Raw genomic sequence first — 27,687 nt, 5'->3', positions numbered from 1 at the left:
AAGTTTTAAAGAGTTCAGAAAATAAAGAACATGTAGCCAGGCACCAGTGGCTCATGCCTATAATCCTAGCTACTCAGAGGGTTGAGATCTGAGAATCGCAGTTCAAAACCAGCCTGGGCAGGAAAGTCCGTGAGACTCTTATCTCCAATAAACCACTCGAAAACCGGAAGTGACTCTGTAGCTCAAAGTGGTAGAGCACTTGCCTTGAGCTGAAGAGCTGAGGGATAGCACCCGAGCCCAGAGTTCAAGCTCCACGACCGACAAAAAAAAAGTAGGTTTTGATCAGTGTAGCATGCACCTTTTGTTATACAGCTAGGAAAAAGCAAGAATCAAGGAAGTCTTTTTGGAGGACGAGACAGTGAGCTTCAGAGTGTAGATCATAGGTGACCATGCAGCAGGGCATTCTGGGAAGAGGGAAAATGTGACCCGTGGCCTGGATATAGGAAAGTTAGACATGCATAGGAATATTTAAGTTCTTCTGGTACTAGATTCAGAGAATAGTAGGAGGGAAGGTTGGTGGTATATATCAGCAGCCAGAGCAATGGACAACTTCATTTATAGTTTCAAGATAGAATGTGCACTGAGATGAGTTTGCTCAAATGATTATGGTTTCTTCCAGGTCAGAAAACCCACTCAAGAAGGATATCAGAATGAATTAAAGATTGAAAGTGTTGAACGTTCCTTTATCCTCTCAGCCAGGTAAATTTTATTAAAAGAAAACATTTAGATGAATTTTTGCCAGCGTAAGAGGGTAAGATATCTCTAGCATTTTTTTACATTAGGTTGGCTACTGGGCTTTCCATGTCTTTCCTTTCTCTTCTCAAACTTCTTTGGCAGGGGTTACTTTTGACTTGCTATTAAATGAGATGGCTGAGAATAGAGACACTGATCTAGAATCAGAAAAACAAGAATGCTGAAGAATGCTCTTTGAATAACTTTTTGTTGTTGGTGGTGGTTATGGGGCTTGAACTTAGGGCCTGGGCAGTGTCCCTGAGCTCTTTTTGCTCAAGGCTAGTACTCTACCACTTTGAGCCACAGCTCTACTTCTGGTTTTTGAGTGGTTAATTGGAGATAAAAGCTTCACAGGGACTTTTCTGCCTGGGTTAGCTTCCAACTGTGATCCTCAGATCTCAGCTACTCCTGAGTAGCTAGGATTACAGGTGTGAATACTAGCACCCCACAGGATAATTTTTTTCTTTTTTTTTGTCAGTCACGGGGTCTGAACTCTGGGCCTGGGCACTGTCCCTTAGCTCTTCTGCTCAAGGCTAGCACTCTACCACTTGAGTCACAGTGCTACTTCTGCCTTTTCTGCTTATGTGGTGCTGAGGAATCAAACCCAGGGCCTCATGCGTGCAAGGCAAGCACTCTACCACCGAGCCACCTTCCCAGCTCCCGGATAACTTTTTAAGCAAATGTTGGAAGTCTTTTTTACAGTTAAGCATAATTTGCTTTGAAAGTGCTTTAAAGTTAACTAGGATGTCTCATCTATCATCTAAGGTCATAACAAACCTATGAGGTAGATATAATTTCCTAAGGAAACCTAGTTACAGAAAACCTGAGCTTCTCTATTTGGGAAATGTATCTAGCAAGGCTAGTATCAAATCAGTTTTTTGGGTTTTGTTTTTTTTGCTTTTTAAATCCACTGTTAGAGTTGGAAATGGCAATGCATAACTCAGACCCCAGCACTAAAGAGGCTGAGGCAGGAGGATTACAAGTTTTAGGCAAGCCTAAGTTCAGAACAAGTTCTAGGCCAGCTGGGGCTACATAGTGAGTGAATTCTTTTCTTAAAATAAAATAATCCTTCACGATCCACATTACCTCAAACCAAAATCTGAAGTGACAAAACATTTTACCATAATGTAAGTCTAGCATTACCCATGATACATCTTAACAGAAGAGTGTGGATGTGGTGGTGTATGCATGCCTGTCATCCCAGCTGTGATAGGAAGCATTGAATAGGAGGGTTGCAGTCTAGATGTACTTGTGGTTAAAAACTTAGATCCTGGGGCTGAGAAGGTGGCTCAGTGGTAGAGTGCTTGCCTTGCATGCATGAAGCCCTGGGTTCGATTCCTCAGCAACACATAAACAGATAAAGCCAGAACTGGTGCTGTGGCTCACGTGGTAGGGCGCTAGCCTTGAGCTGAAAAGCTGAGGCGCCCAGGCCCAGAGTTCACCTCCCACGACTGACCAAAAAAAAAAAAAAAAATACAAAAAACAACTTAGATCCTATCTCAAAATAACCATTGTAGAAAAGGGCTGATATGGCTCGGTGGTAGAGAAACCTGGAGAGCTGTGGGGCTCATCTATAAGCATACCTTTCTTCCTGCACTTCACTTTATTGCACTTTGTAGATACTGCCTTTAAAAAAAATAAGATTGAGGTCTGTGGCAACCCTACTAACTGTAGGATCATTTTTCTAATATGTGCTAACTTTGTGTCTGTGTCACATTTCATTAAGTCAGTATTTTAAGCTTTTTCATTATTACTGCTTCTGCTATGATGATTTGTTTTTTTTTGTCCGGTCATGGGGCCTGAACTTTGGGCCTGGGCGCTGTCCCTCAGCTCTTCAGCTCAAGGCTAGCGCTCTACCACTTGAGCCACAGCGCCACTTCCGGCTTTTTTTGTTTTTGCTTATGTGGTGCTGAGGAATCGAACCCAGGGCCTCATGCATGCAAGGCAAGCGCTCTACCAATGAGCCACCTTCCCAGCCCTGTTATGATGATTTGTATAAATGATCATTTATATTAATGTTCAATTCTTTTGGGGCCCTGTGAACATCTGTATAAGACAGTGAACTTAATAAATGTTGTGTGTGTTCTGAATACTCCACTGAGAGATGGGTGTCTTTCTCCCTTTTCTTGGACTTCCCTATTCCAAGACATAGCAATACTCCACTTTCATTCAGTAAGTAATATGGAGATTCTTTCCTAGGCATCAGGATATAGTTAATAATTGAAAGAGTCTTTCCTTCACTGAGCTTGCATTCCATCAGGGAAGATATATACTTAGTAATATTACCATAATTGAGTATTATTGTGATGAAGTAGTACATAGAAGAAGTATCAGTGCTGTGCAGCTATAGAACTAGTGACTGATCTAGTTTTGGAGGTGAAAGTCAGAGATGGACCGTAATGCCTTCTGGGTATACTGAATTACAATAGAACAGTAAGTAGGTTGATGCTGTATAGCTGGCTGGTGGGGGGGGGGTCGGAGGGGAGAAGAGCCTCTTGGTCCATTAGCAATGTGAGTACAAAGGACTTGAGGAGAAAGGGACATGATGTATTCAAAGAACTGAAAGGCCAGAGGGTATATACTCAAGAATGAAAGGGATGTGAACCAAAATAAGCACTGGAGGACAAGTGAGACAGAGTACACAGAACTGCCTTGCAGATTTTGGTCTTTAGCTTTGAAGCTATAGGAAAGCATGGAACATTTTACACCAGGAAATGATGTGATTAGAATCTCTTGCTGCTCTGTGGGAATACAGTTCTCCGCCGCCCCCCCCTCTCCCCCACCCCCCCCCCCCCCCCCGCCCCGGTCATGGGGCTTGAACTGCACTCTTCAGCTCAAGGCAAGCGCTCTGCCACTTGAGCCACAGCACCACTTCTGGTTTTCTAGTGGTTAATTGGAGATAAGAGTCTTACAGACTTTTCTGCCTGGGCTGGCTTTGAACTGTGATCCTCAGATCTCAGCCTTCTGATTACACGTGTGAGCCACCAGTGCCCAGCAAGGAATATAGTTTTAAAATGTGATTAATTGAATACAGGGGATGGGAGAGGGATGTTCAACGTGAGTCTCCAGCTTGTACAGTGTATGGGGTGGTGGTGACACTCACTATGATGAAAGACAGGCCTGGGATTGAGTTTCAGATGTTCATACTGAATGTGAGGAATGTCAACATGGAACCACTGGCGTGGTGTGTGCAAGGATCTGGATGTCTGAATGCAGCCAGGGCTATTGATATATTATTGCCTCAATTAGATGTGAGTCCTTACAAGTGAAGTGTATTTTGTGTGTCCAGTGCCACAGTTCTGGGTCCTTAGTAATCTTACAATAAATGTTACTCAGATGAGTGAAAATGATGTGGCCTTTGAAGCATCCCACAAGTCGTCACAAGGAGAGATGTGACATGGCCTACCACACCAGAAGTCCCTCTGATTGGAATATTTTCTCTTATAAATTCATTCCAGTCAATGGGAAAATGGTATTATTTGACACAAATTTGCCCTTGGATAATGTATATCTTCTATAAAGAAAAGAAAACTTGGTCTATTTTTAATCCAGAAGATGCCAATGTGATTCTTCTGCTAATCATGTTACAAGCAGAGACCTAGTATGTCTCGATTAGATGCTGTGGGCAAATGTGTGTGGTCTGTGAGAAATGTGTTATCAAGAGCTGGTAAACATCATCTTGGCAGAACCCCACATGAGATCAAGCCAGGAATGATTAAATGAAAGAACAGCAAATGTGACATGATTTGCACAGTTGAATCACATTCCACATGCTCCCAGGGCTCAAGAAAAATCCAACAGTAATTCTCAAATTAGCCATCTGCCTCTCTGCTTTCTGTAACTTCTTCCAGTAAAAAGTCAAGGAGGGAGGGAGAGCTGGTAATATTTCATGAATGTTTGCCTGGAAGCAGAGTGTGTGTTCTGATAGTGTAGTTCTTCAAATAACATGAACCAGCTGGCAGTGGCCGCCTGGTGGTGAATGGCTCAGTGCTTAACCACACTTTGGTCTAAAGCCTGTTGTCTATACATCCATTTATCTAACATTGCTAATCCTCATTTCTCTATGTATGCATGGTGATTACGGCTGATGTTGATGATGTAGTGGTAGAGGGAGTGAAATCCAATGTACATTGGGTAGCTATGAAGATGACATTTGGGAAGCAGTTAATACCATTGCTGAAGGTTGTAACTTAAATATAATTAGCTTTGGCAGTGATGCTAGAAGAGGAAAATGAGACAGGTTTTGTTGATCTTAGAGATTGTTTCTTGTTTTGTTTTCCATAATGAAAATTTGGGAACTGCATTAGGTTTTTAGTTTGTTTTGTGTCTGTACATGTGCCTGTGAGACAAGAGGCTCTACTGTCCCCTGCCCTTCTTACACATAAAATCCTAGCTACTCAGTAAGCTGATCTGAGAATCAGAGTTCGAAACCAACTCAAGCAGGAAAGTCTGTGAGACTCTTATTTCCAGTTGACCAACTAAAAGCCTGTTTTCAGAGACTTTATGTTCAGGTTGACCTTGAACAGTGCTCCTCTGAATCACCTCCTGAGTAGTATGATGGAGTTGAAATTGATTACTAAAATCTCTGCTCTTCCATTTCTTCTTCCTTTGTGTGTGTATATTCACTTACATATATTTATATTATATAAAATGTGCCTCCCCATTTGTTTTTTGTTTGTTTTGGGGGTTTTGTTTTTGGCTGTGGGGCTTGAACTCAGGGACTGGGTTGTCCCTAAGCTCTTTTGCTCAAGGCTAATGCTCTACCACTGTAAACCACAGCACCATTTCCAGTTTTCTAGTGGTTACTTGGAGATAAGTGTCTCACAGACTTTCTTGCCTGGGCTGGCTCTGAACTGCCATCCTTGGATCTCAGCCTCCTGAGTAGATAGGATTACAGGCCTAAGCAACCAGTGCCCAGCTAAAACAAAGTTTTAAATGGTTGTATGAATGTCCTGACACTAGTGATGAACAGATATTACCACAGAGTTTTGGGGGAGAGGTGTGGCTGGAAGAATGAAGAACATGACCTTTTTTCTGGATAGGATTTCACTTTTTTAGCCTGTTCCCATGAAAGTTGAGGAAAAAACAGCTCTGATGAAGCATCAGTAGGAACCGAAACCTTGGTAGCCTAACTAAGTAATAGAAGAGCCCTAATACCATCCCAGGCAATTCCTATCATGAACCACTCCTTCAGCATCTGTCTTATATTAAGAATATTTTCTCAGCTGGGCGCTGGTGGCTCACGCCTGTAACCCTAGCTATTCAGGAAGCTGAGATCTGAGGATCACGGTTCAAAGCCAGCCCAGGCAGAAAAGTCTGTGAGACTCTTTTATCTCCAAGAGAATCACTAGAAAACCGGAAGTGGTGCTGTGGCTCAAGCGGTAGAGCACTCGCCTTGAGCTAAAGAGCTGAGGGATGGTGCACAGGCCCAGAGTTCAAGCCCCACAAACGACCAAAAAAAAATTAAAATATATATATATATATATAGATCCATCCCCTGGGCTGAAGGTGTGGCTAAGGTGGTAGAATGCTTGCCTAGCAAGTAGCAGACCCTGTATTGCCATATATATATATATATATTTTTTTTTTTTCTGTCCTTTCACCTGATTGTCCTGTGTTTTTGTTGATAGGGGTGGTGTTAGTTAAGATATGGTGTCTTTATGTAGTCTAATCTGGCTTCTAACTCAAGTGCTGGGACTACAGGTGTACATCACTACACTGCTCTAGATAATTTTAGTAATATTTAGTAGTCTAGTATTACTAGACCAGTAATATAAGTACATCAAGTTAGTATTCAAAAGTGATTGTTTTTAAATTCTAGGATTGTCTTAGGAAACTCTGGTTATATAATTTATTAATTGTACTAATATCCCTGATTAACCACAGTGCTTCTCAAATTAAGAGTCTTCACAAGCTATTTATTGTGAAGCAGTACTTGTCAGAAGAAAACAGGCATCTTCTCTGCTAAAAATGTCGTGGTTTCTTTATTGCTGCTTCTGATTGTTTGCTTAAATAAGCCTCCGAGTTGCTGCTTTTGCCAGCAGCGTTGGAGGATGGTAGGACTGGTTGCCATGGCAGAATGGAAAGAAGTAAGAAAAGGGCAAAGAGTCAAAGCGGACATCTGGTTGATGGAACATTCTTTTGCCCCCAACAGTTCTGCCACAGAAAGGGATGAATGGCTTGAGGCAATTTCCAGGTCAATAGAAGAATATGCCAAGAAAAAAATCACCTTCTGTCCCAGTAAGAGTCTTGATGAGGTATTGTCTTTTCCTCCTTTGTGTTCCTAGTGCATTTCAAGCAATCTGTCCCTCCTCCTACCTCCTCCTCTTCAAAATAACCATTTCCCTGGAGTTTAGAAAAGCAATGTCTTTCAGAGGTAGATTGGTGGCATACGTGTGTCTAATTTCAGAGCTAAGGGTTTTTCCATCTATTAATGCCTAATTGCTTAAGTCTATGATAGCATAATGTAGTGCACTCAGCTTTATATGTTTATATATTTACCCGTGTGTGGTGCTGGGTATTTAACCCAGGGCCTTGTTCAAGCTAAGCATGTGCTCCCACCAAGTATATTCCAGGCTCTCTGAAGGAAATTTACAAAGTTCAAAATAGTTTGAGAAAGCAGCTCATCAGCTGTCATCCCACCACAAGCATCCTTTTACAGTTAATTTTTTTTTTACTATGGTTCATCTTAATATATCTAGAGCACAAAAAATATAATAATGCACATTTCCTCCCACATCCTTAATGATACCATCAAGCACTGTGTGATGCTACCAGCAATTAAAAAGGCTTGATTCTGTCTCAGCCTCTGTCACGGAAGTAATCAGAAGTCATTCTTCTGTAGGCAGACTCAGAAAATAAAGAAGTCAGTCCCCTTGGGTCGAAGGCTCCCATTTGGATTCCTGATACCAGAGCCACGATGTGTATGATCTGCACCAGTGAATTCACTCTGACCTGGAGACGACATCACTGCCGAGCCTGCGGAAAGGTCAGAGGGGGAAATTACCATTCCTAGGGTGACTGCTACATATCCAGAAAAAAACAACAACATAGTGATAGCAGAAAACACAGATGTGTTCTCTATAAATGTTTAGGGTTGGGGAAAGTGAATCTTGTTAGGGAACTTCCCTACTCCTGCCCCTTTATTATGCAGTAGACAATTTTACAACCTCTTGCTTAAATTGACTTTATCTAGATACTAAGTATCTGGTAGCAAGGCCTTTCAGTGTTCATATTGGTGATAGTAGGCTTTCTGTTACTATTAAAATACCTGAGATCAATCAAGTTATAAAATGAAAAGTTTTACTTTGGCTCATAGTTTTGGAGGTTTCAGTCCACAACTGACTAGCCCTATTCCAAAGGCCTGTGGTGGCACATACTGATGAGAGCATCTGGCAGGAAAAGTCATCTACTTCATGGATAAGAATTCAAAAGAGAGAGGAAGAGAAGATAGGCCCACAGTCCTTTAGAAAGGCATGCCCCCAGCCAAATACAACCTCCCACTAGGTTTCACCCCCTCCCCACCCCGAGTTTCCACTACTTCCCCCTACTACCAAGCTGAGGACCTAGTCTTCAGTATCTGGGCTTTGGGGGGGACATTCCAATCTAAACTTTTTTTGGGGGGGTGGGGGTCCAGTCGTGGGGCCTGAACTCTGGGCCTGGGCGCTGTCCCTCAGCTCTTCAGCTCAAGGCTAGCACTCTACCACCTGAGCCACAGTGCCACTCCCAGCTTTTTTCTTTTTGCTTATGTGGTGCTGAGGAATTGAACCCAGGGCCTTATGCATGCAAGGCAAGCGCTCTACCACTGAGCCACCTTCCAAGCCCATCCAATCCAAACTTTTATGATCTTATTAAAAAAATGAGCATAGTGACAATGACAATTGCTATAAAGATTAAACAAAGATCCATTTAGAGAGAGCATTTATATAGAGTAGAAACTTGGTAGATGAGCAGAGAAATGGCCATTGTAACATTCATGGTTATAACGATGATGATGCTGGTGGTAAATACCACTAACAACATATTCCATGTTAGGCACTATTCATATATTAACACTAAGCACTATTCATGTATTAACATCTCATGTAGTAAGCACTTAATAATTACCTGTAGTCTTTTTATCATTTAGCTGTGGTACTGTGCATAGTTGTGTGTGTGCGTGTGTGTGTGTGTGTATGTTATATATATTATATATATGTATATAGATAGATATATAGAGAGAGACATAGATAGTTCACTATATACCTCAACTGTATGAAATTGTGATTTAGTGACTGTGAAACTATTATGGAAACTGAGCACAACTGTCAACTGAAACCTACTTTATGGTTTGGAAAGGAAAGAATTACTTCATTTTAAATGAAATAATTGCACTGTGTTTTCAGATTGTATGTCAGGCTTGTTCATCAAATAAGTATGGTTTGGATTACCTGAAAAATCAACTAGCAAGAGTATGTGAACAGTGTTTCCAAGAATTGCAGAAATTAGGTAAGTGTAAATAAAGATTTAATAAAAATCCTTTTCTTCTCAGATGCTTTCAGATAACCTTCTGAAAGAATCATCTTTGGTATGTTAGGAAGAACTGTTGAAATTTTCTTCAAAATTAACATTAAGCTTTCTTAATTTATGACCATAATTTATTATCTTAATTTATGATGTGGTAATTCCACAAATCATTGAAGTTTCTTTTTATTTAGTGAAAAGGTTTTGCTAAGAAAACTAATTATAGAGGGTTGGGAAGGTGGCTCAGTAGTAGAGCACTTGCCTTGCATGCCTGAGGCCCTGGGTTCGATTCCTCAGCACCACATAAGAAAAAAGCCGGAAGTGGCACTGTGGCTCAGGTGGTAGAGTGCTAGCCTTGAGCTGAAGAGCTGAGGGACAGCGCCCAGGCCCAGAGTTCAGACCTCATGACCGGACCCCCCCCCCCCCAAAAAAAAAAAAAAAAAAAAAAAAGAAAACTAATTGTAGAAATGCAGTTACAAAATTAAATGCTTGAACTGGTTAAAAAAAAAAACATTAACTCATAAGTTATTTTGCAGTATATTGAACTCAGGGCCTGGGTACTGTCCCTGAACAATTTGTTTAAGGTTAGCACTCTTAACACTTGAGCCACCATTCCACTTCTGGCTTTTTGGAAGTTAATTGGAAATAAGAGTCTCAGACTTTTCTGCCTGAGCTGGCTTCAAACTACAGACCTCAGATATCAACCTCCTGAGTAGCTAGAGCTCCCAGCATCTGGATTTGTATTTACTTTTCTTTCTTTTTCTTTTTTAAGATGGTAGAATGTAAGTATATATTTTCTTTTCTTTTTTTTTTTTTTGTCGGTCGTGGGGCTTGAACTCTAGGCCTGGGTGCTGTCCCTCAGCTCTTCAGCTCAAGGCTAGTGCTCTACCACTTCAGCCACAGCCCCACTTCCAGTTTTGTGAGTGGTTTACTGGAGATAAGAATCTCACAGACTTTCCTGCTCAGGCTGGCTTTGAACCTCCATCCTCAGATCTCAGCCTCCTGAGTAGCTAGGATTACAGGCATGAGCCACCAGCTCCCGGCTTCGTATTTCACATTCTAAAGACACAAAAAGATTATCTTGGGCTGGAAAGGTGGCTCAGTGGTGGAGTGCTTGCCTTGCATGCATGAGGCCCTGGGTTCGATTCCTCAGCACCACATAAGCAGAACAAGCCGGATGTGGCGCTGTGGCTCAAGTGGTAGAGCACTAGCCTTGAGCTGAAGAGCTGAGGGACAGCGCCCAGGCCCAGAATTCAGGCCCCACGACACACACACACACTCTTTTTACATGGTTTATAGTTAGAAAAACATAAAACATAGCAAAACAAAAGTCTTCCTCAGTTTTCAGTTACCCATTTTTATTTTCTGAGACCCATCATTTTTTATTTGCTGCTGTTTCTGCTTCTCTTCCTTCTCTTTCTCCATCATCATCATATCATCATCATCATCATCATCGTCATCGTCGTCATCATCGTCTTTCTTGAGTGTCCTTCCATGGATATTTTGTGTAACAGTGTGATTGATTTTTATTTGGTTCAATGCAGAATGCTTAACATTGGCTACTAGGATGTACTTTATTTGTTTTAGGTCACCAGCACTCCCCTAGAATTGGATCTCCTGGAAACCACAAATCTCCTTCAAGTGCCTTATCATCTGTCTTACAAAGTATCCCACCAGGGAGGAGACAGAAAAAAATCCCAGCAGCTCTCAAAGAAGTAAGTGTTAAACCACAATATAATACAGCTGAATTATTCATCTTTCATATTATTCATTTTTCTGTGGTTAAGAAAGAAGTTATTTCCCATTATTATGAATTTTAATACTGGTGAGGGATATGGCTGATGCCTCACAATCTTGTCTTGTCTCCCTGAAGACATGAGTCATTTAGAAAATGGCTGCTGAAAGGATTTGGTTATAGCATCGAGAGAAAGTAAACAGAAGTTGGGCACACATGGCTTTTTAAAAGCTACTTTGAGACTTATGGGCCCCACTGATTATCAAGGCCCCACGGGTTATTACATGAGGGGGTCTTCTCCTAAGGGACGAAGTCCGAAGAATAATTTCAGGCATTTCATTAGCATCACATGGTCTGCACATAATATATAAATTGTCCATCATAAAGTATACAGTTAAATGGTATTTAGAGCATTCACGTTGGGCATATCATCATATCTTTCTAGTTTAGAAGCTTTTTTTAATCTATCCAGTATCCTTCTACCCCCTTATAACCTCTAATCTTTCTATCTCTCTGGCACAGACAATGACTATTCTCAATATATCCTATAAAAGGAATCATATAGTATGGGCTAGAGCTGAAGAGCTATAATACTGATGTATGCTATGACAGTATTTCTGAGGTTCATCTAAGTCTATACCACAGGTTACCATTCAACCCTGAATGAACATTTAGGTCGTTTCTACCTTTTTTTTTTTTGGCCAGTCCTGGGGCTTGAACTCAGGGTCTGGGTGCTCTCCTTGAGCCTCTTTGTGCTCAAGGCTAGCACTCTACTACTTGAGCAACAGTGCCATTTCTAACTTTCTCTGAGTATTTTATTGGAGTAGGAATCTCAGAGATTTTTCTGCCTGGGCTGGCTTTGAGCTACGATCCTCACATCTCAGCCTCCTGAGTAGTTAGGATTACAGGCGTGAGCCACTGGTGCCCAGCTTGTTTCCATTTTTTGACTATTATAAATGGTACTGCCATAAAAGTTCATACAGATTCATGTATCTTGGGATTATACTTAATAGACTTACATGTTTATGTGGCAATTTAACCTTGAGACACTGGGAAGTTGTGTTTTGTTTTACAGTGCGAGGGATTGAACCAAAGCCTCACATATCCTAGTGCTTGCCACTGAGCTCTGCCCCTCCTGGTGTATTCTTCATTAATGTTCAAATATTTCTGGAACCCCCTCATTTTATAATTACATGCTGAGCCTCATTCAAAACAGTCTTAAGTACTATTTTGAAAATAATGAAAAATTTAGAGTCAGGTAAAGTTAACATCAATTTTATTGTTAAAGATTAACAGAGGAATATTCATGGGCACTTACTGTTACTTATTGAGTGGCTGGTAAATTAGTTCTAAAGGTGGAATATAATATTTTGAACAAGAGTTTAACAGTTACATAAGTACACAGTATTCAATGTAACTAAGCATAATCTCATTTGATAATCATCATCGAGTCTACCTCTGTTTTGCTATATAACAAATTAAAACAAAGTTAGTGTCTTAAGATATCATGCGTGTATTATCTCAGGAGTGTAGGTATGTTTTAGCTGTGACTTCCACAGGAATATGAGCTTTAGGCCACTATTGAATGTTATCTGGTGAAGGATCTGTTTCATAACTCATTTAAGTTTTGACATAATTAATTTCCTTGCATTATTAGACTGAGGGCCCTTTGCTGCTTGTTACAATATCAGCAACTTCTCTCATGGGCCTCCCAACATAGCTACAACAAAGTCTATAAAACCAGTGTTTGGGCAAGGTGGCCTCTTACATAATCATGGAGCTGATATACCATTACCTTCACCTTATTCTTTTTGGTAGAAGTGAGTCACAGGTTCTGGCTGTGCTCAAGGGAAGATGTAGTACAATGTGTGACTGTCAGAGGCAAGGATCATGGGAAGCCACAATAGAGTGTGCTCATCACACCACTGATAAGGCAAATCCTGAACTTGATTTCTTTAAATATTCTTACTGAATTTAAGATAAAAACAACTGAATTATCAGATTAGATTCACCGAAAGTTTATTTTTTTTCTTTTTGTTTGTCGTGGGGCCTGAACTCTGGGCCCGAGTGCTGTCCCTCAGCTCTTCAGCTCAAGGCCAGTGCTCTACCACTTGAACCACAACACTACTTCTGGCTTTTTTCTTTTTGCTTATGTGGTGCTGAGGAATCAAACCCAGGGCCTCATGCATGCAAGGCAAGCATTCTACCACTGAGCCACCTTCCCAGCCCAAAAGTTTATTTTCTTTTAGCATGAAGACTAAAACATTTTCAGCATTTCATGAAGCAAAGATAAACTTTTAGGCTATAATCTTGGAAGCAAAGATTGATACGTAAAGTCTTCGCCATTATTAGAATTTTCAATCAACTCTGATAGTACACATCTGTGATAGGTGGAGGCAAGAGGCTCTCAAGTTCTAGGTAAGCTTGAGGTTTATAGTGCAGTAATCTAAAACAAAAATTTAGGAAAGTTCTATTTACTATTCTTTTGAATGTTTTTTGAAATACAAAAAATTATTTTAGACACAATGTTGAAGATTTAGGTGATTTTCCCCTAAGAAGAATAGATTATAAATAGTCCTTAAAATTCAGCTTTCGAAAAGCATTCTGTAGGGTTTATGTCATATTTCTTCTACCAAATCAGAAAATACAGATGAACCCACAAAAAATACAAGCACAAATGCATGAAGGAATTAACAGCTAAAATTCTAGAATTGCTTCCAAAAGACAAGAGGTTTTATACTCATGTTTATAGAAGTATTCAAATTATATTACAACAGCCTTTGAAAATATCATTTCATTCTGAAATATTCAATTGCTATAGAACTGCTTTCAATGTCTAATGATTGTGAACAACTGTTGGTCTGAAAACCATTTAACTGTATCTCTTATCTAGGTATCAGCAAACACAGAAGACTCTTCTATGAGTGGCTACTTGTACAGATCAAAGGGCAATAAAAAAACATGGAAGCATTTGTGGTTTGTCATAAAAAACAAAGTATTATATACCTATGCTGCAAGTGAGGTAAGACATGAAATATAAAGATGAACAATTTAGGGATCTTATATTGTCTTACTCCCCTTACTGTCCCTTCCCCAAACCTTTCCCCCAAACCCTCCCTTCCATCTGTTCCCCTTCTCTCCCCTTTCCTCCAAGTGCTGGAGATGAACCCACGGCCAAAGCACTGCTAGGGACACACTTTTTCACTGAGCTATAACCCTAACCTCCTTTAGTGCTTTGCTTTTGGAGTGCTGCGTTTTTTTTGTTTTTGTTTTTGGTCGGTCATGGGGCTTGAACTCTGGGCCTGGGCGCTGTCCCTCAGCTCTTCAGCTCAAGGTGAGCACTCTATCTACCACTTGAGCTACAGCGCCACTTCTGGTTTTCGAGTGGTTTATTGGAGATAAGAGTTTCATGGACTTTCCTGCCCAGGCTGGCTTTCAACCGTGATCCTCAGATCTCAGCCTCCTGAGTAGCTAGGATTACAGGCGTGAGCCACCAGCGCCTGGAGGAGCACTGCCATTTTTAATGGGAACAATCTTACTCTTTACTTAGGGAGTTGTCACTTAATTGTTAGAAATTTCTCGCAGAGCTTCTTATCCTTTCTGCCAAGCTCTCTTGAGTGACATTCTCCAGACTGTCCTCAGATTGTAATAATCCAGCATCAGCATAGATGATATAGGCTTTTGGGTATAAAGTGTCTTCTAACTGTGGCTAGATAGCTGATCCCTCTGTTCTAACAGCCATGAAAACCTCTAGAGTACAAGCTCCTTAGTAGGAGCTAGGCAAATCATTTAGCTGTTTTCTCTACCTATAAAATGAAGGCAGTGTAATCACCTACTTTCTCTGACTATAGGGAAAATAATATGAAATAAAATTGTGAACATGTTGAAAGAGGTACAGTATCTGGCAGATGGATGAAGGTGGCTCAACAAATATTGTTGAATAAATAAAAATAACTTGCTAGAATTAACATTTTATATGTGTATATGAGATTAAGTGAATGCTATATATGTCAATATTCCAATCTTGAAATGTGTCTCAATCTAAAAGTCCATCTTCATTTGTGTGTTGTTAAATTAGGACGTGGCAGCTTTGGAGAGTCAGCCTTTATTAGGATTCACGGTCAGTCAAGTCAAAGATGAAAATTCAGAGTCTAAAGTATTTCAGTTACTGCACAAAAATATGCTATTTTATGTATTCAAAGCAGATGATGCTCACTCAGCTCAGAAGTAAGTACTGTGGACATATTTTCCTCTTGTACACAAGATTTCAAGTTGTCATGTTAAATTATTGATTGTATTTTTATTGATTGATTGATTGTTGGTTGTGGGACTTGAACTCAGGGCCTGGGTACTGTCCCTGAGCTTTTGTGCTCAAGACTGATGTTCTACCACTTTGAGCCACAGCTCCATTTAGGGTTGTCTGGTTGAAGCTAGCCCAAGCAGGAAGGGCCATGAGATTCTTATCGCCAGTAACTATTCAGAAAAGTCAGAAGTGGTGCTGAGGCTCGAGTGGTAGAGCACTAACTTTGAGCACAGAGACTCAGGGACAGCATCCAGGCCCTTTAGTTCAAGCCCCAAGATGGGCAAAAACAAACAGAAATCTCAAAACTGTCCTGCCCAGGCAGTCTTTGAACTGCCATCCTCAGATCTCCGCCTCCTGAATTATTAGGATTATATGTGTGAGCCACCAGCACCCAGCAAATGATTTTAAAGGGACCTACTTTAAGACAGGGGACAGTCAGAATTTAAATAAAAGATCCAAATTAGACAGACAAAACATGTGTTATTCAAATACTTCAGAATTGTTTTAAAACTAAGCAAGAATATTTGGAGGCAGAGTTGCAAACAGATGGCCTTGTATAAATGTGTCCACACAGGGAAGGGAAGGCCTCACCTCTTCTAGGAGGGTAAGACTCTTCCCTCCATATGTTCTGGGATTTGGCAGTCCACTCATTCGATTGTACCATGGACCATACGAGTTGAAACAGCTGCTTGCCAACTAACTTTAGGGACAAAGTAAACATATTAAGAGGCTCCATGCTGCTCTCAGTGATGTAGTAAATTTTAGATTGTTAAAAACTGGAATAGTTTCCAAAATTGCAAAATTAGGTGTTATGAGGATAAAAGATGCATATTTCTATTTGTGAAATCAACAAAACAGCTCAATTCATCTCTCTTTCATTTTATTTTTACTTTGGCTTATAAAATACACATTGTATTTTATGTTTGATGCTCAGCCCAGCAGCTACTGTGGGTAACGGAACTAATAGTTCTTGTGAACATTTTATGCCCAGGCTGGCCTTGAGTTGAAATTACATCTCAATGCTCGATAGGAAATATACTCATTACCTTATCTAACTTTAACCCCTCTGTACACTCACTATTTTTACAATAAAAAAGTATTTTAAAAAAAAAGAAATCACATCTCAAGTCCCAAGGATTCACAAACTTGAGCTGTAACACTTGGCTTATTTTCATTTGTCAGGACAAGGTCCCACTCTAGCCCAAGCTATCCTGGGAATCACTATATAGCCTAGCTGACTTCAAACTCAAGATCCTCCCCCACTCCCACCACCACCCCAGTACTAGGATTGCCAGTGTACTCAGCCCCTGATGAATATTTTAATATTATGTTATTTTGCTATTTTTTCTGTAAACATTAGCTGAAAATAGTAATTGTTCATTGTTACTGTTAGATATTACCTTTTAATAAGCATGATTTTTTTTTTTGCTTGTACCATTAGATTAATACTATAGAAATTCGGGCAGGTAGAATTAAATGTAGTAGAGAAAGCAAACTTGCTCATTTGTAGTTTATAATTTATCAAATTTAAATAGTAAATTTCTCTTTTAGATTATTAAGAGCATATGAGTTTGATTTTTCATACATGACAGAATATCAAAATGTGTTAATTTTGTTGGAAAATTTTTGAACTTGTAAAAAGACTTGTTTACAACTTATGCTGTTTATATTCAAAAGTTAAAAGTTTTGAAAACTCTATCCTTGAAACTTGAACTGAATCTGTCATGGGCTACTCGTAATTGATTGATTAGCAATTTCAATGTCAAGTTTTCCTAATTCTCAGGATCTCTTCTGTACAGAATATACTACTGATAAAAATTATATATCAGGAAAGAAAACAATAGGTTTAGAAGCAATTACACAGGAAGGGAGGTGACTACCCCTGTGTCTTCTAACTTAATTGCAGCTTTATACATTGTCAGACAAAGCTTTGAGACTAAAAATTTTAGAAAGACTTCTGTGAAATTCTGAAATGCATGCAGAACTCTGATCATCTGGGAATGGACTAAATGTCTGATTTCTTTAAAATCCTGGAGCAATTAAATCAGGACTATAAAATCACACAAAGTGTGTTAAGTGTGGCTCCTTCCTCATGCCTTACAGAAGAGACTCATTTTAATAGGTCAAGTTTTGGACTAAATAAAAGGTCACTTCATGTATGCAAACATTCCAATGTGGTGTAGGAAAGATCTTAAGTATGCTGTTAGGGTAATCTGGTCCACAGGCCAAGCTATTACCTATAGGCTCTTCAGATGTATCAATGATTGGGTTGTACAAATCTAACAGATTTTTCTATCAATAGGTGGATAGAAGCATTTCAGGAAGGCACAATATTGTAGCAGTATTGGTTTCATTTCTTCTGTGATTCCAAGGATGTGAATTCATCAGAATGGAGTAAAAGCAATTCAAACATTAATAAAAATGAACTGCCAAGATAAATCTAACCAAACTATTCATCACATTTAAGAAGTTATTTTTTAGGTATATGTAGCTATTTTTTAAAGTTTGTTTTTCATACGTGTTATTTATTAAAATTTTGATGTTTACTTGATGGTCAGAATTATTTTTGACATTCACACTGAATTATAATGTAGTATTTCTTAGAGACCAGAAAATTTGCCTTGTACTGTATGTATTTGTTATACTGCCCACACTGCTGTTTTCTCTATTACATTAGGTGACATTTTCCCTAGTGGTAGAGCTTTGTAAGTAAAAATCACAACTCAAGGAGCAAACTTCCATGCAGTGTTTGGTTTAGAAATCATGATTATATCAATTTGCTGGTAAAAAAAAAATCATGTCTTTTAATCATAACATTAGATGAATTTTTGCTATCTCTTAGTAGAAAAACACATGGCCATCTGCTACCTCAGTAACTGAAATGAAATTCCAGTAATTTAGCTGAAGTATTTCTACTTTATGAACATCTTTGGGCATGAGTTAATGGTATATCATCAAAGCAAAGGGATAAAAATCTGAATTTGTTCCAATTGTAAGAATGGGGATGCTTTTCTTTGCAAAGGGATACAAATGATTTTATGGGCTTTTCATTTAGTACATTCTTTTTTTAAAGCTAGTTCAACACAAAAATTATTATATTTTTAATAGCAAAATATGACAGGCTTTATATTACACAATATCCCTTACTATTGTAAGAAACATATCGGTAGTATTAAGACCTAAAAAGAATGTTAATTCCTATAATATTGTGTTTTTACAAATGAACTGGAATTACCATATCAGAAAAACACAAAATCTAAGCCAGTATTACATTAAATTGTATATTTTTGGAGAGTTTTTTTTTTAATCATTTTATGATATGGCCTGCTTAGTAATTAAAATAATTTATTTTTTTAACTGTCTGTACAACTCATTAGAAAAGATTTACAGTGGCTGGGAATGTGATTAGTGGGAGACTGCTTGCCTAGCATGCATGAAACCCTGGGTTCGATTCCTCAGTACCACATACACAGAAAAAGCCAGAAGTGGCGCTGTGGCTCAACTGGTAGAGTGCTAGTGCTGAGCAAAAGATGCTCAGGGACAGTGCCCACACCTGCCCTGAGCTCAAGCCACAGAACTGCATATATATGTAAATATATACATATATATATATATATATATATATATACCGAATGAATACTATATATATATATATATATATATATATATATATATATATATAGTATTCATTCGGTATACTTTTTGTTTAACATCTGAACAACCTTGTTCACAAAATTGTTGATCAGCAAAAAAGATGAAATTTCCACTAAAGTCCTGATTTTCATAATGTACATTTTGTTGACTGAGTTTAAATTATAAATTATCTTAAGAGCAAAGTTATCCATAAAATATTTCATTAAAGTGTACAAAGTTTTTCCTATCTGCTTCTTTATTAAAGATTTCCTAGCCAGGCGCCAGTGGCTTATGCCTGTAATCCTAGCTACTCAGGAGGCTAAGAGCTGAGATAGGGGTTCGAAGCCAGCCCAGGCAGGAAATGCCAAGAGACTCATCTCCAATTAACCACCAGAAAACTGAAAATGGAGCTGTGGCTCAAAGTGGTAGAGCGCTAGCCTTGAGTGAAAGAGCTCAGGGACAGTACTCAGCACCCAGTTCAAGCCCCAATGACTATGTGCTCTCAGAAGTCAAGAGAATTACTGAATCCTGAGACCTTGTGGACATTGTTTTCTGCAAACAAATGATCTAGAGTTGGCAGCTATAGTTTTTCCTGACCATATCTAGTTTTGGCATCACTGTAAACTGTGCAACCTCACACACAACTCTTAACATACCATCTTTCCAAGTCTTTTCTCTCATACAGGTAAACTAATATTTCTTGGTGCTCACATTACTCAAAATGACATGAATAAATCTTCCATGTTAAAATCTTTGCAGCTTATACTGTACTCTCTTTGGAGGCCAAGATATACCTTTCTAGTTCATTGTCTGACAATTATCACTGTCTCTCATTTAGTAAAACAACAAGTTATTTGGAGGTCAGCCCCTTGGTCTCTCAGCCTATGACTATATTATTTGGCTTATGCCTCAAAAATCTAAAAAATACCTATGAGGCTGCTGTATCTTTTGATTCTCTCTCTCTCTCTCTCTCTCTCTCTCTCTCTCTCTCTCTCTCTCTCTCCTCCCTCCCTCCCTCCCTCCCTCCCTCCCTCCCTCCTCTGCCAACGACTGGGCCCAGAGTTCAAGCTCAATCTTCCTGCCTCAGACTTTTTAATGCTGGAATTATCAGATCTGTGCCATCACATCCAGCCTTGGCACAAATCTTTCAAAAAACATCATTTGACAGCTATTGACAGCTAACATGTTAAAAGGAAAAAATAATAGTGATTGTAGTCCATAAATGGATCTATTACATAGGTACATGTGCTGCCCAAACATTTCTTCAGGCATCTCCTTCTATTTGTAAAGAGAGAGAAGAGCAACTAAAAAGCTAAGAAGGATGCTGAAATTAACCTAGACAAGGGATGTTAGGCTGAATGAGGGTAAGGACAGCATTGTTAGTGAGTGGCCCTAACCAGTGCACCTCCTTTATCTGCAGCAGTCGGGAATGCAGAGACTGCCTCCCCTAAGTTCTAAGAAAATGAGAATGATTTGTTTTCTCATCATCCCACATTTTTGAACCTTTTTCCAACCGCTTCTCCAGCCTGATTCTTTGAGTTTGAAGTTGTATCTATTTAAATATAGTCATCACATCAGACTTCTTCATAGTAGGCTGTCAGCATACTACTATTAACTGGGAAGACAGCTTTATAATTTTACTAGCCAAGTATATGTTTTAAAATTTGTCAGTAGGGTATCTGGAAATGAGAAAAGCTTCATATTTGGAAATTTCGTTACAATATTGAAATATTATTGTGGTGTATACAATATGTCTTGGAGTGTCCATCCGTTGTGCTCAGCTTTGGAATAGTTTGAGATCCATTGCAGTTAAGTATAATCACCATGCTCTCCCAGAGGGTGAGTCCAATTTGTCCTGTTGTAGTCTACACTTGAAGATAGGTATTGAATTTTAATATATCACTTTCTCCTGTGACACTAAGAGAAAATTATTTGTTCAGTTCAATCACTAGAATAAAGCAAGGACAGACTCCTTTTGTGTTTGAGACAGTGTCTCTCAATCTTTCACATTATAGGCACAGGCACAAGCATCACCATAACTGGCTTAAGGACAGGACTCTTAACCTACAATGTGGTCCCCAAATGCCTCATTCTAGTTCAAGTCTTAGACCTATTCTCTCCATTGTCCTACAAAGCCTTGTTTACAGACCACATTTCCAATAGCTATTGAATATCCAGGTGAGTTTTCAAGCAGTTTGAATTTCATATGACATCCAACTTACTCTTTTCCTATTCAATTCTGTTTTCTTAGGAAACATAGACTCCATAAAAGTTCCAAAATCTGCTTCAAAGCCTCAGCAATAATTTTGTAATATTCTAGTATCCTTTCCTTTGTCATTGCCCTGCTGCAAGTCCTTGTTACGTCTTCCCAATGATTGCTATTACTTTTCTTCTGGGCTAGGGGTGTAGGACAGTGGCTAACAGTTGTCTAGCATGCACAGGCTACACAAATTTCAATGCCTTCTTACGGTCCATTTTAAACTGTTAGAGTTCACTTCCAAAAGCATGATTCTAATGTAATTTAATCTTTACTCTTAAGTTTTCAGTGACATTCACTGTGCCTTAGCATGAAACAATTCCTCTGGTCAAACATAGACCTTATCTAACCCTACCCTAACCTTTCTGTGTTTACAGTATTTTGATTTTTCATTTATCAACTTCAGCCCCATCTTTGTCTGCTTATCTCACATTTCTTTTTTTGTTTGTTTGGTTTTTTGGTTTTTTGCCAGTCATGGGGCCTGAACTCTGGGCCCAGGTGCTGTCCCTCAGCTCTTCAGCTCAAGGCAAGAGCTCTACCACTTGAGCCACAGCACCACTTCCTGCTTTTTCTGCTTATGTGGTGCTGAGGAATCGAACCCAGGGCCTCATGCATGCAAGGCAAGCGCTCTACCACTGAGCCACCTTCCCAGCCCTATCTCACATTTCTTTACAACAGATGATCTTAATCTTTTTCTCCTTGTTCCTTCAGACTAGATCCAGTCTTTCCTTTTTTCTTGTCCGTCATGGGGCTTGAACTGTGGGCACTGTCCCTGCGCTCTTCAGCTCAAGGCGAGCGCTCTACTGCTTGAGCCACAGAGCCACTTTGGTTTTCTAGTGCTTTATTGGAGATAAGAGTCTCACGGACTTTCCTGCTCAGGCTGGCTTTGAACCTCCATTCTCAGATCTCAGCCTCCTGAGTAGCTAGGATCACAGGTGTGAGCCACTGGTGCCCGGATTCCTTTTTAAGTCCAAGACTGGAACTTGAACTCTGTACTTGATGCTATTGCTCAACGGCTAGCTTTCTACCAACTGGGCCATGTCTCTCTTTCCTATATCCTATAGTCTTTACTTCATTAACATCACATTCTGTTCCTTAAAACAACTTCTCTTGTTCATTTATGATTCCCTTGTTACACCTGGCACAGTGCCTGCAAAGAGCACTCAGTATTTGCTGACTTAAATGCCTTCCTATAGATTCCTAAGGAATGCTGCCACTACACACACACCATCTGGAGTTACCACTTTTAATGTCATTTTCTATAGGAATCTTATCTGTGACGTTTTTTCCTATAAGAGGAGTTTCTACTAGATTTTTTTTTTTTTAATGTTGTTGAGTTTTAAAAAGCTTAACTGTCAAATTCCTTTTTCTTTGGGGCGGGGTAAGGAATGAAGGAAAGACAAGTTTGCCTTCCATAGAAACTGTTTATACATGTAACAATACTGTTTTTTAAAAGACAATGTATTACTACAAACACTAACAGTTTGTATCTTGTCTATGTAAAGATATAGATCATTTATAATTAAAAATTAGTGTTGTATATAGTGTTAATATGTATATTTCTACAGAATAAATTGACTCTTATATCTACTGCTGGTGTGCAGGCCTCTCCTAAGCCATTCCTTTTCTTAGAGTGACACATTTAAAGATGAACGTCACTAATCTCTTTGTACCTGAACCAGAATTAAGTGGCTTTTACTTCTAAGTTTTAGTAAGTCAACTTACCATGACTTAAGTGCATTAACTGGATGATAAAGGATAGCTACCAGCACTTCAGGTATGCCTACTATGCCCTGAGCGTAGCCAAAGGGTATCAGATGAACTTTTTCCACTGAACATACAATGTATTTTCATAACTGTTACCTTTGAGAACAGATAAAAGTTTACTGGGGCAGGGAGGGGGAGGGAAGGACTGCCTTATAACCAAGAATTGGCAAGAAATGATTCATGAATAAAGCATGACCCGTGTTAAGGGAACATTGTGTATGCTCTTTTTCTGGTTCCAGAGGAAAATGACAAATATTCTCATCTCTGCACACATTTGAATTTCCTAAACTGAGTTTCTGTCCTGAATTTGGCTGCTTTTCTACAGTGCTCATCAATCTAGATAAAAAAAATTTCCAGGTCGGGGCTGGGAAGATGGCTCAGTGGTAGAGCACTTGCCTTGCATGCTTGAGACCCTGGGTTCGATTCCTCAGCACCACATAAGCAAAAAGAAAAAAGCTGGAAGTGGCGCTGTGGCTCAAGTGGTAGAGCACTAGCCTTGAGCTGAAGGGCTGAGGGACAGCGCCCAGGCCCAGAGTTCAGGCCCCACTACCGGACCCCCCCCCCAAAAAAAATTTCCAGGTCATTTAAAGTCTAAACCACACAGTAGGCCAGTGCTTTTCACCTAGTAGCCACTTTCCAGTGTGATGCTCCATTGGAGACCACCCTTTCACAAATCTTTATTGATGAGCAAACGTCCTATGGTCTGGGAAATACCGTATGGACAAGCAACCTTTGATAATTTACATTGTAGTGAAATAAGGAGGTCAGGTGTGGCTGGCGCCATACTGGCCACATGATGCATGGTAGGGTCTGGCATCTTGTCTTCGTTCTGGGGGAAGGAAATCCCCTGCCCATCACGGGTCTCATAGGTGACGGGAATGCCTAGATCCGCGGAGGCAGGGGTGGGCACTTGGCTGATAGGTTACTGAATCTGTCAGTGCCTGTGACTGGGAATTTCCTGTGGATCTACCCCCTACGCCGACCTGTTTAGACCTAGACTAGCCTCACCGGCAGAACGTCAAGCCACGAGTGTCTCTGTGATCCTGTCCTGTCTCCAGTCTCCTCTTCGGTCATTAATGGCATCCGAGTTCAGCTCTCATTGGAGCTGAATTGGACTGTTGGTATTGTTTTTTTTATCTTTCGTTCCTCTCTGGCGTGTTTCCTAGCTGTGTTATGTGTATTTGGGGGCTGCAGGCCTTTGTAACAACTGGCGGCCTGCAGCCTGCTAACTGTATAATGAAGACTCCAATAGTCTATATTTCAAAATGTGGTTTCTGGGATGATTCACCTTACAACAGTAGTGATTACATTCTTGCTCCATGTAGCCATTAAGTGGCCATCTTACAGGAAAGCTGAAATATCGGATTGGCATCTACCCAGGCTGGTAAATGCTCTAATAAACGGCAGCATTTAATGTAAGAGAGAGCCTGTAACAGAGCTCCCAGGAGCTAGAATTACTGAAGACGGGTTAGGTGGTTACTACTCCAATCTGAAGGGCTGATTTAACTTTCTTGAAGCCAGGCATGGTGTACAAACAGTAATCCGAGCGGGGGGGGGGGGGGGGGGGGAGGGTGAAGCAGGAAGATCCAAAGTTCAAGGCCAGCCTTGGATACAAGGCCCAGGTCTCCAAAACACAGAACACACCAAAAACAAAACACCTTTCTTCCGCGACCATCTGTAGCCAACCGGAGGCTCCGGGCACGTGACTCCCGGCTGCACCCGCGGGGAAGCGGCTCCAGCGGGCAGTCTCCCTCCAAGCCCAAAGGTGGCAGTCGACTTCCAGAGCCCGTCGCCGGACTCGTCGGTCCCCCTCGGCCCCACCCAGGGAACTTCACGACCTCGGCTTGCCCGCCGCTCCACAGCCCGACTGCGCAGGCGCGGAGTGGAACGCGCACCTCGGAGCCGCAGAGGGGTCACGAACTCTGACCTCCTCCCAAATACACTACCTTAGAAAGGTATTCCCCCTACCCCCCCCCCACCACACACCTGTCGATCTGTCGTCCCAGGACCGTTCCCCAATCCCGCAGCGGGACTGTCGGGCCCGCGTCCGACTCGGGACCGAGAGACGGAGAGGCGCGGTAAGTGCCGGGCGGGGTCCCCAGTGGCCGTGGCGGGGCTCGGGGCGGGGGGCGGGGGTGTCTCTTCCTCTCAACCGTCAACGGGCGCGGCCAAGTCCAGCCCGGTCCTCCCGCCCGGCTGCAGCCTCCTCGGCTGCTCGGAGGGTGCGGAAAGCGCGGCCGGGGCCCTCCGGAGAGGCCGAGGCCGCCCTCGGGGCCGTGGAGCTGGCGGGCCGGACGGCGGGGCGCGGCGCCTCCTGTGGCGCCTGTGACCTTTCACCTACCGGAAAAGCTTCCGTCTCGCCAGCGCCGCCGCTTCCTCCGTCCGGGCAGCGGCGCGCGGGGTGGGCCGGGCCCGGGGCCCGGCGGCGGCGAGCTGCGGGGTGGGGGGAGTTGCTGACGCACCGGACGACCCCGTCCTCGTGCTCCTCCGCAGCCGCTCCCCTCGCAGCTGTGTCCGCCCGGGTGTTTCTGCGCTCGCCGGTCCCGGCGAGTTCCGTTGGGGGAAATGACAGGCGTGGTTGGCCTGCCGCGAGCAGGTCAGCCTGAAAAGTAACTGCAGCGACCCGGGATGAAGGCCGGGGGCTCGGGGGCCCCTGGAAGGACGCCCTCGACGCTGAGGGCCTCGGTTTCCAAGACGGGGTGGTGCCCGTGGCTGCTGTAAACACCTGGTCTGTATGCCTGCCCGGCACCTCGGAAAGTTCTCCGTCAGTTCACCTCAAACGCTGTATAAAGTGGTGGTGGTTGTTCTAAGGCAAAAAAAGCCTCGGGGTTATTAAAAATTGCAATTTGGAGGACACAGGTTGGGGCCGCTTGAATGAGCATCGGGAGTCTCTCCCTAGACTACCCATTGAATGTAGCCTAGAAGAGGGGCTCAGGGACCTACTGAAAGGTAGTATATAACTCGTGTTAAACAAAAACAAACGTCAAGCAGTGCCGTGCCTGGGGCTAGAACTCAGGTCCTGGGCGCTGTTCCTTAGCTGTGTCACTTAAAGCTGATACTGTACTTCTTGGGCCACAGCGCCACCTCTGGCCCTTTGGTGGTTAATTGTAAATAGAGAGACTCATGCAGGAAATTTCCGTCCCCTCCCCTAGTGGTTTCGAACTATGATCTTAGCTTTCTTTCCGTCTCCTGTGTATCTAGTATTAGAGGCATGAACCACCAACACCTTGGACAGAATCCAGTAACTTTTCCGTGTGCATTTGGAATCTCCACGTGCAGTGTAATTTTCCAGTAATTAGTTCTGGTCATTCCACAGGCCTGTGGTCAGTGAATGTGACAAGAGGTCATATACTCAGGCCACAATTTCAGACCTGCATCCTTGTTGCCCTGCAAGTTTTATGTTGCTTTCATTGTCATTAAAGAAAAGAAAAAAAAGTTCGTAGCACTAAATGGAACTAATCTCCTCACTCAGTATTACACTGCATTCTTTGAGAAAGGGTTTTCGTATATACCTTAATCAGCGGCCCCAAATACTCCTGCAATATCTACAGTGTGTCTGCCACACAACAAGTTAAACTCCTACCCAGGTCTGCTAATGAATCCTAATTGACAACCTCCTATATAACACACAATACATTCACCTGGAAATACTGGGTAAAAAAGGACTTGAACTGAGTCTCGTTGGTCAGCTAGAATTTAAGTGAGGGAGAAGATCAAAATGCTACACTGCGGAATATAATAATCCTTTTGTATTTGAGATTTTGCTTTCTATTGATTTCAATTCCAGGCATTTCTTAAATTTGACTCCCAGGACTGGATGCAGATATTTTGAACTTCTTGAAATTTAGTGTATAACACTGTTGTAAATGAATGTAAACTTGTGTTTTTCTGCAGTTACATTTAAATTCTTTTGTAATCATATGTTTCAACATAAAATCATATGATGAATAAAACTTTATTTCTTGGTTTTCTTTGTATGTAGTTTGTCATAAGTATTGTCATTATTAAAAATCTCCTACGCATGATTTTACTATAATTATTTAGTTTAGATAGTCCTTCTGTTTAGTGCATTTCCAATTAGTTTTATTCTCTTAAAAATGTTTATTTTTATTATAAGGAATGTACAAAGGGCAGTTATATAAGTCAGGTAAAGAGTACATTTCTTTTTTGACAACTTCAACCCATCCCTTACACTCTGTTTTCTACTCCCATCCCCACCCACAAATTGTTTAGTTCATTTTCAACATAGTGTAGTTTTCTGTGCTTCCCCCTACCCTACCCAAGATTTATAAACAAACAAGACAAAAAGAAAAGAAAATGAAAACAGCAACAACAACCAAAAAACCTTGTTTCCATTTTCTGGAGTTCTTTTTGATAAATATTATTTTGTATAATCAGAAGCACAATGGCATTGCATCTTTGTATTCCCTTCCTAAGAGTATCCTTCTTTGGTCTCACTGTGTGTGAATGTCTAGAATCCTATATAATTTATCATGTCCTAGTGTGTTTTTTTAATCAGTCATGAGGCTTGAACTCTGGGCCTGGGCACTGTCCCTCAGCTCTTGAGCTCAAGGCAAGCACTCTACCACTTGAGGCACAGCACCACTTCCAGTTTACTGATGGTTTATTGGAGATAAAAGTCTCATGGATTTACCTGCCTGGGCCGGCTTTAAACTGTGATCCTCAGATCTTAGCCTTCTGAGTAGCTAGGATTACAGGTGTGAGCCACCAGCACCCGACTTGTCCCAGTGTATTTTA

General features: G+C 41.1%; 2 protein-coding genes across 3 annotated transcripts in view; both read left to right on the top strand.

Moving 5' to 3' along the window:
- Nucleotides 1-18,629, top strand: part of Fgd6 (FYVE, RhoGEF and PH domain containing 6) — a 106,087-nt gene extending 87,458 nt beyond the window's left edge. The window contains exons 14-21 of the mRNA XM_042693327.1: nucleotides 620-699; nucleotides 6,887-6,989; nucleotides 7,577-7,720; nucleotides 9,117-9,219; nucleotides 10,822-10,949; nucleotides 13,863-13,991; nucleotides 15,048-15,196; nucleotides 17,575-18,629. Coding sequence (XP_042549261.1) covers nucleotides 620-699; nucleotides 6,887-6,989; nucleotides 7,577-7,720; nucleotides 9,117-9,219; nucleotides 10,822-10,949; nucleotides 13,863-13,991; nucleotides 15,048-15,196; nucleotides 17,575-17,611 — 873 coding nt within the window. The 3' untranslated portion in view covers nucleotides 17,612-18,629. The remainder of the gene's footprint in view (nucleotides 1-619; nucleotides 700-6,886; nucleotides 6,990-7,576; nucleotides 7,721-9,116; nucleotides 9,220-10,821; nucleotides 10,950-13,862; nucleotides 13,992-15,047; nucleotides 15,197-17,574) is intronic.
- Nucleotides 18,630-24,781: 6,152 nt separating this feature from the next.
- The window catches only part of Nr2c1 (nuclear receptor subfamily 2 group C member 1), a 40,242-nt gene continuing 37,336 nt past the window's right edge, over nucleotides 24,782-27,687 (top strand). The window contains exon 1 of one of the 2 annotated variants that reach the window (XM_042693328.1): nucleotides 24,782-25,007. The gene's annotated coding sequence lies outside the window, so the exon portion shown is untranslated. The remainder of the gene's footprint in view (nucleotides 25,008-27,687) is intronic. The other variant, XM_042693329.1, reaches the window with a different exon arrangement.

The sequence above is a fragment of the Dipodomys spectabilis genome, unplaced genomic scaffold (assembly GCF_019054845.1).
Source record: "Dipodomys spectabilis isolate Male_0828 unplaced genomic scaffold, ASM1905484v1 ptg000163l, whole genome shotgun sequence".
Taxonomy (NCBI): Eukaryota; Metazoa; Chordata; class Mammalia; order Rodentia; family Heteromyidae; genus Dipodomys; species Dipodomys spectabilis.
This window is presented reverse-complemented; position numbering and strand designations above follow the sequence as displayed.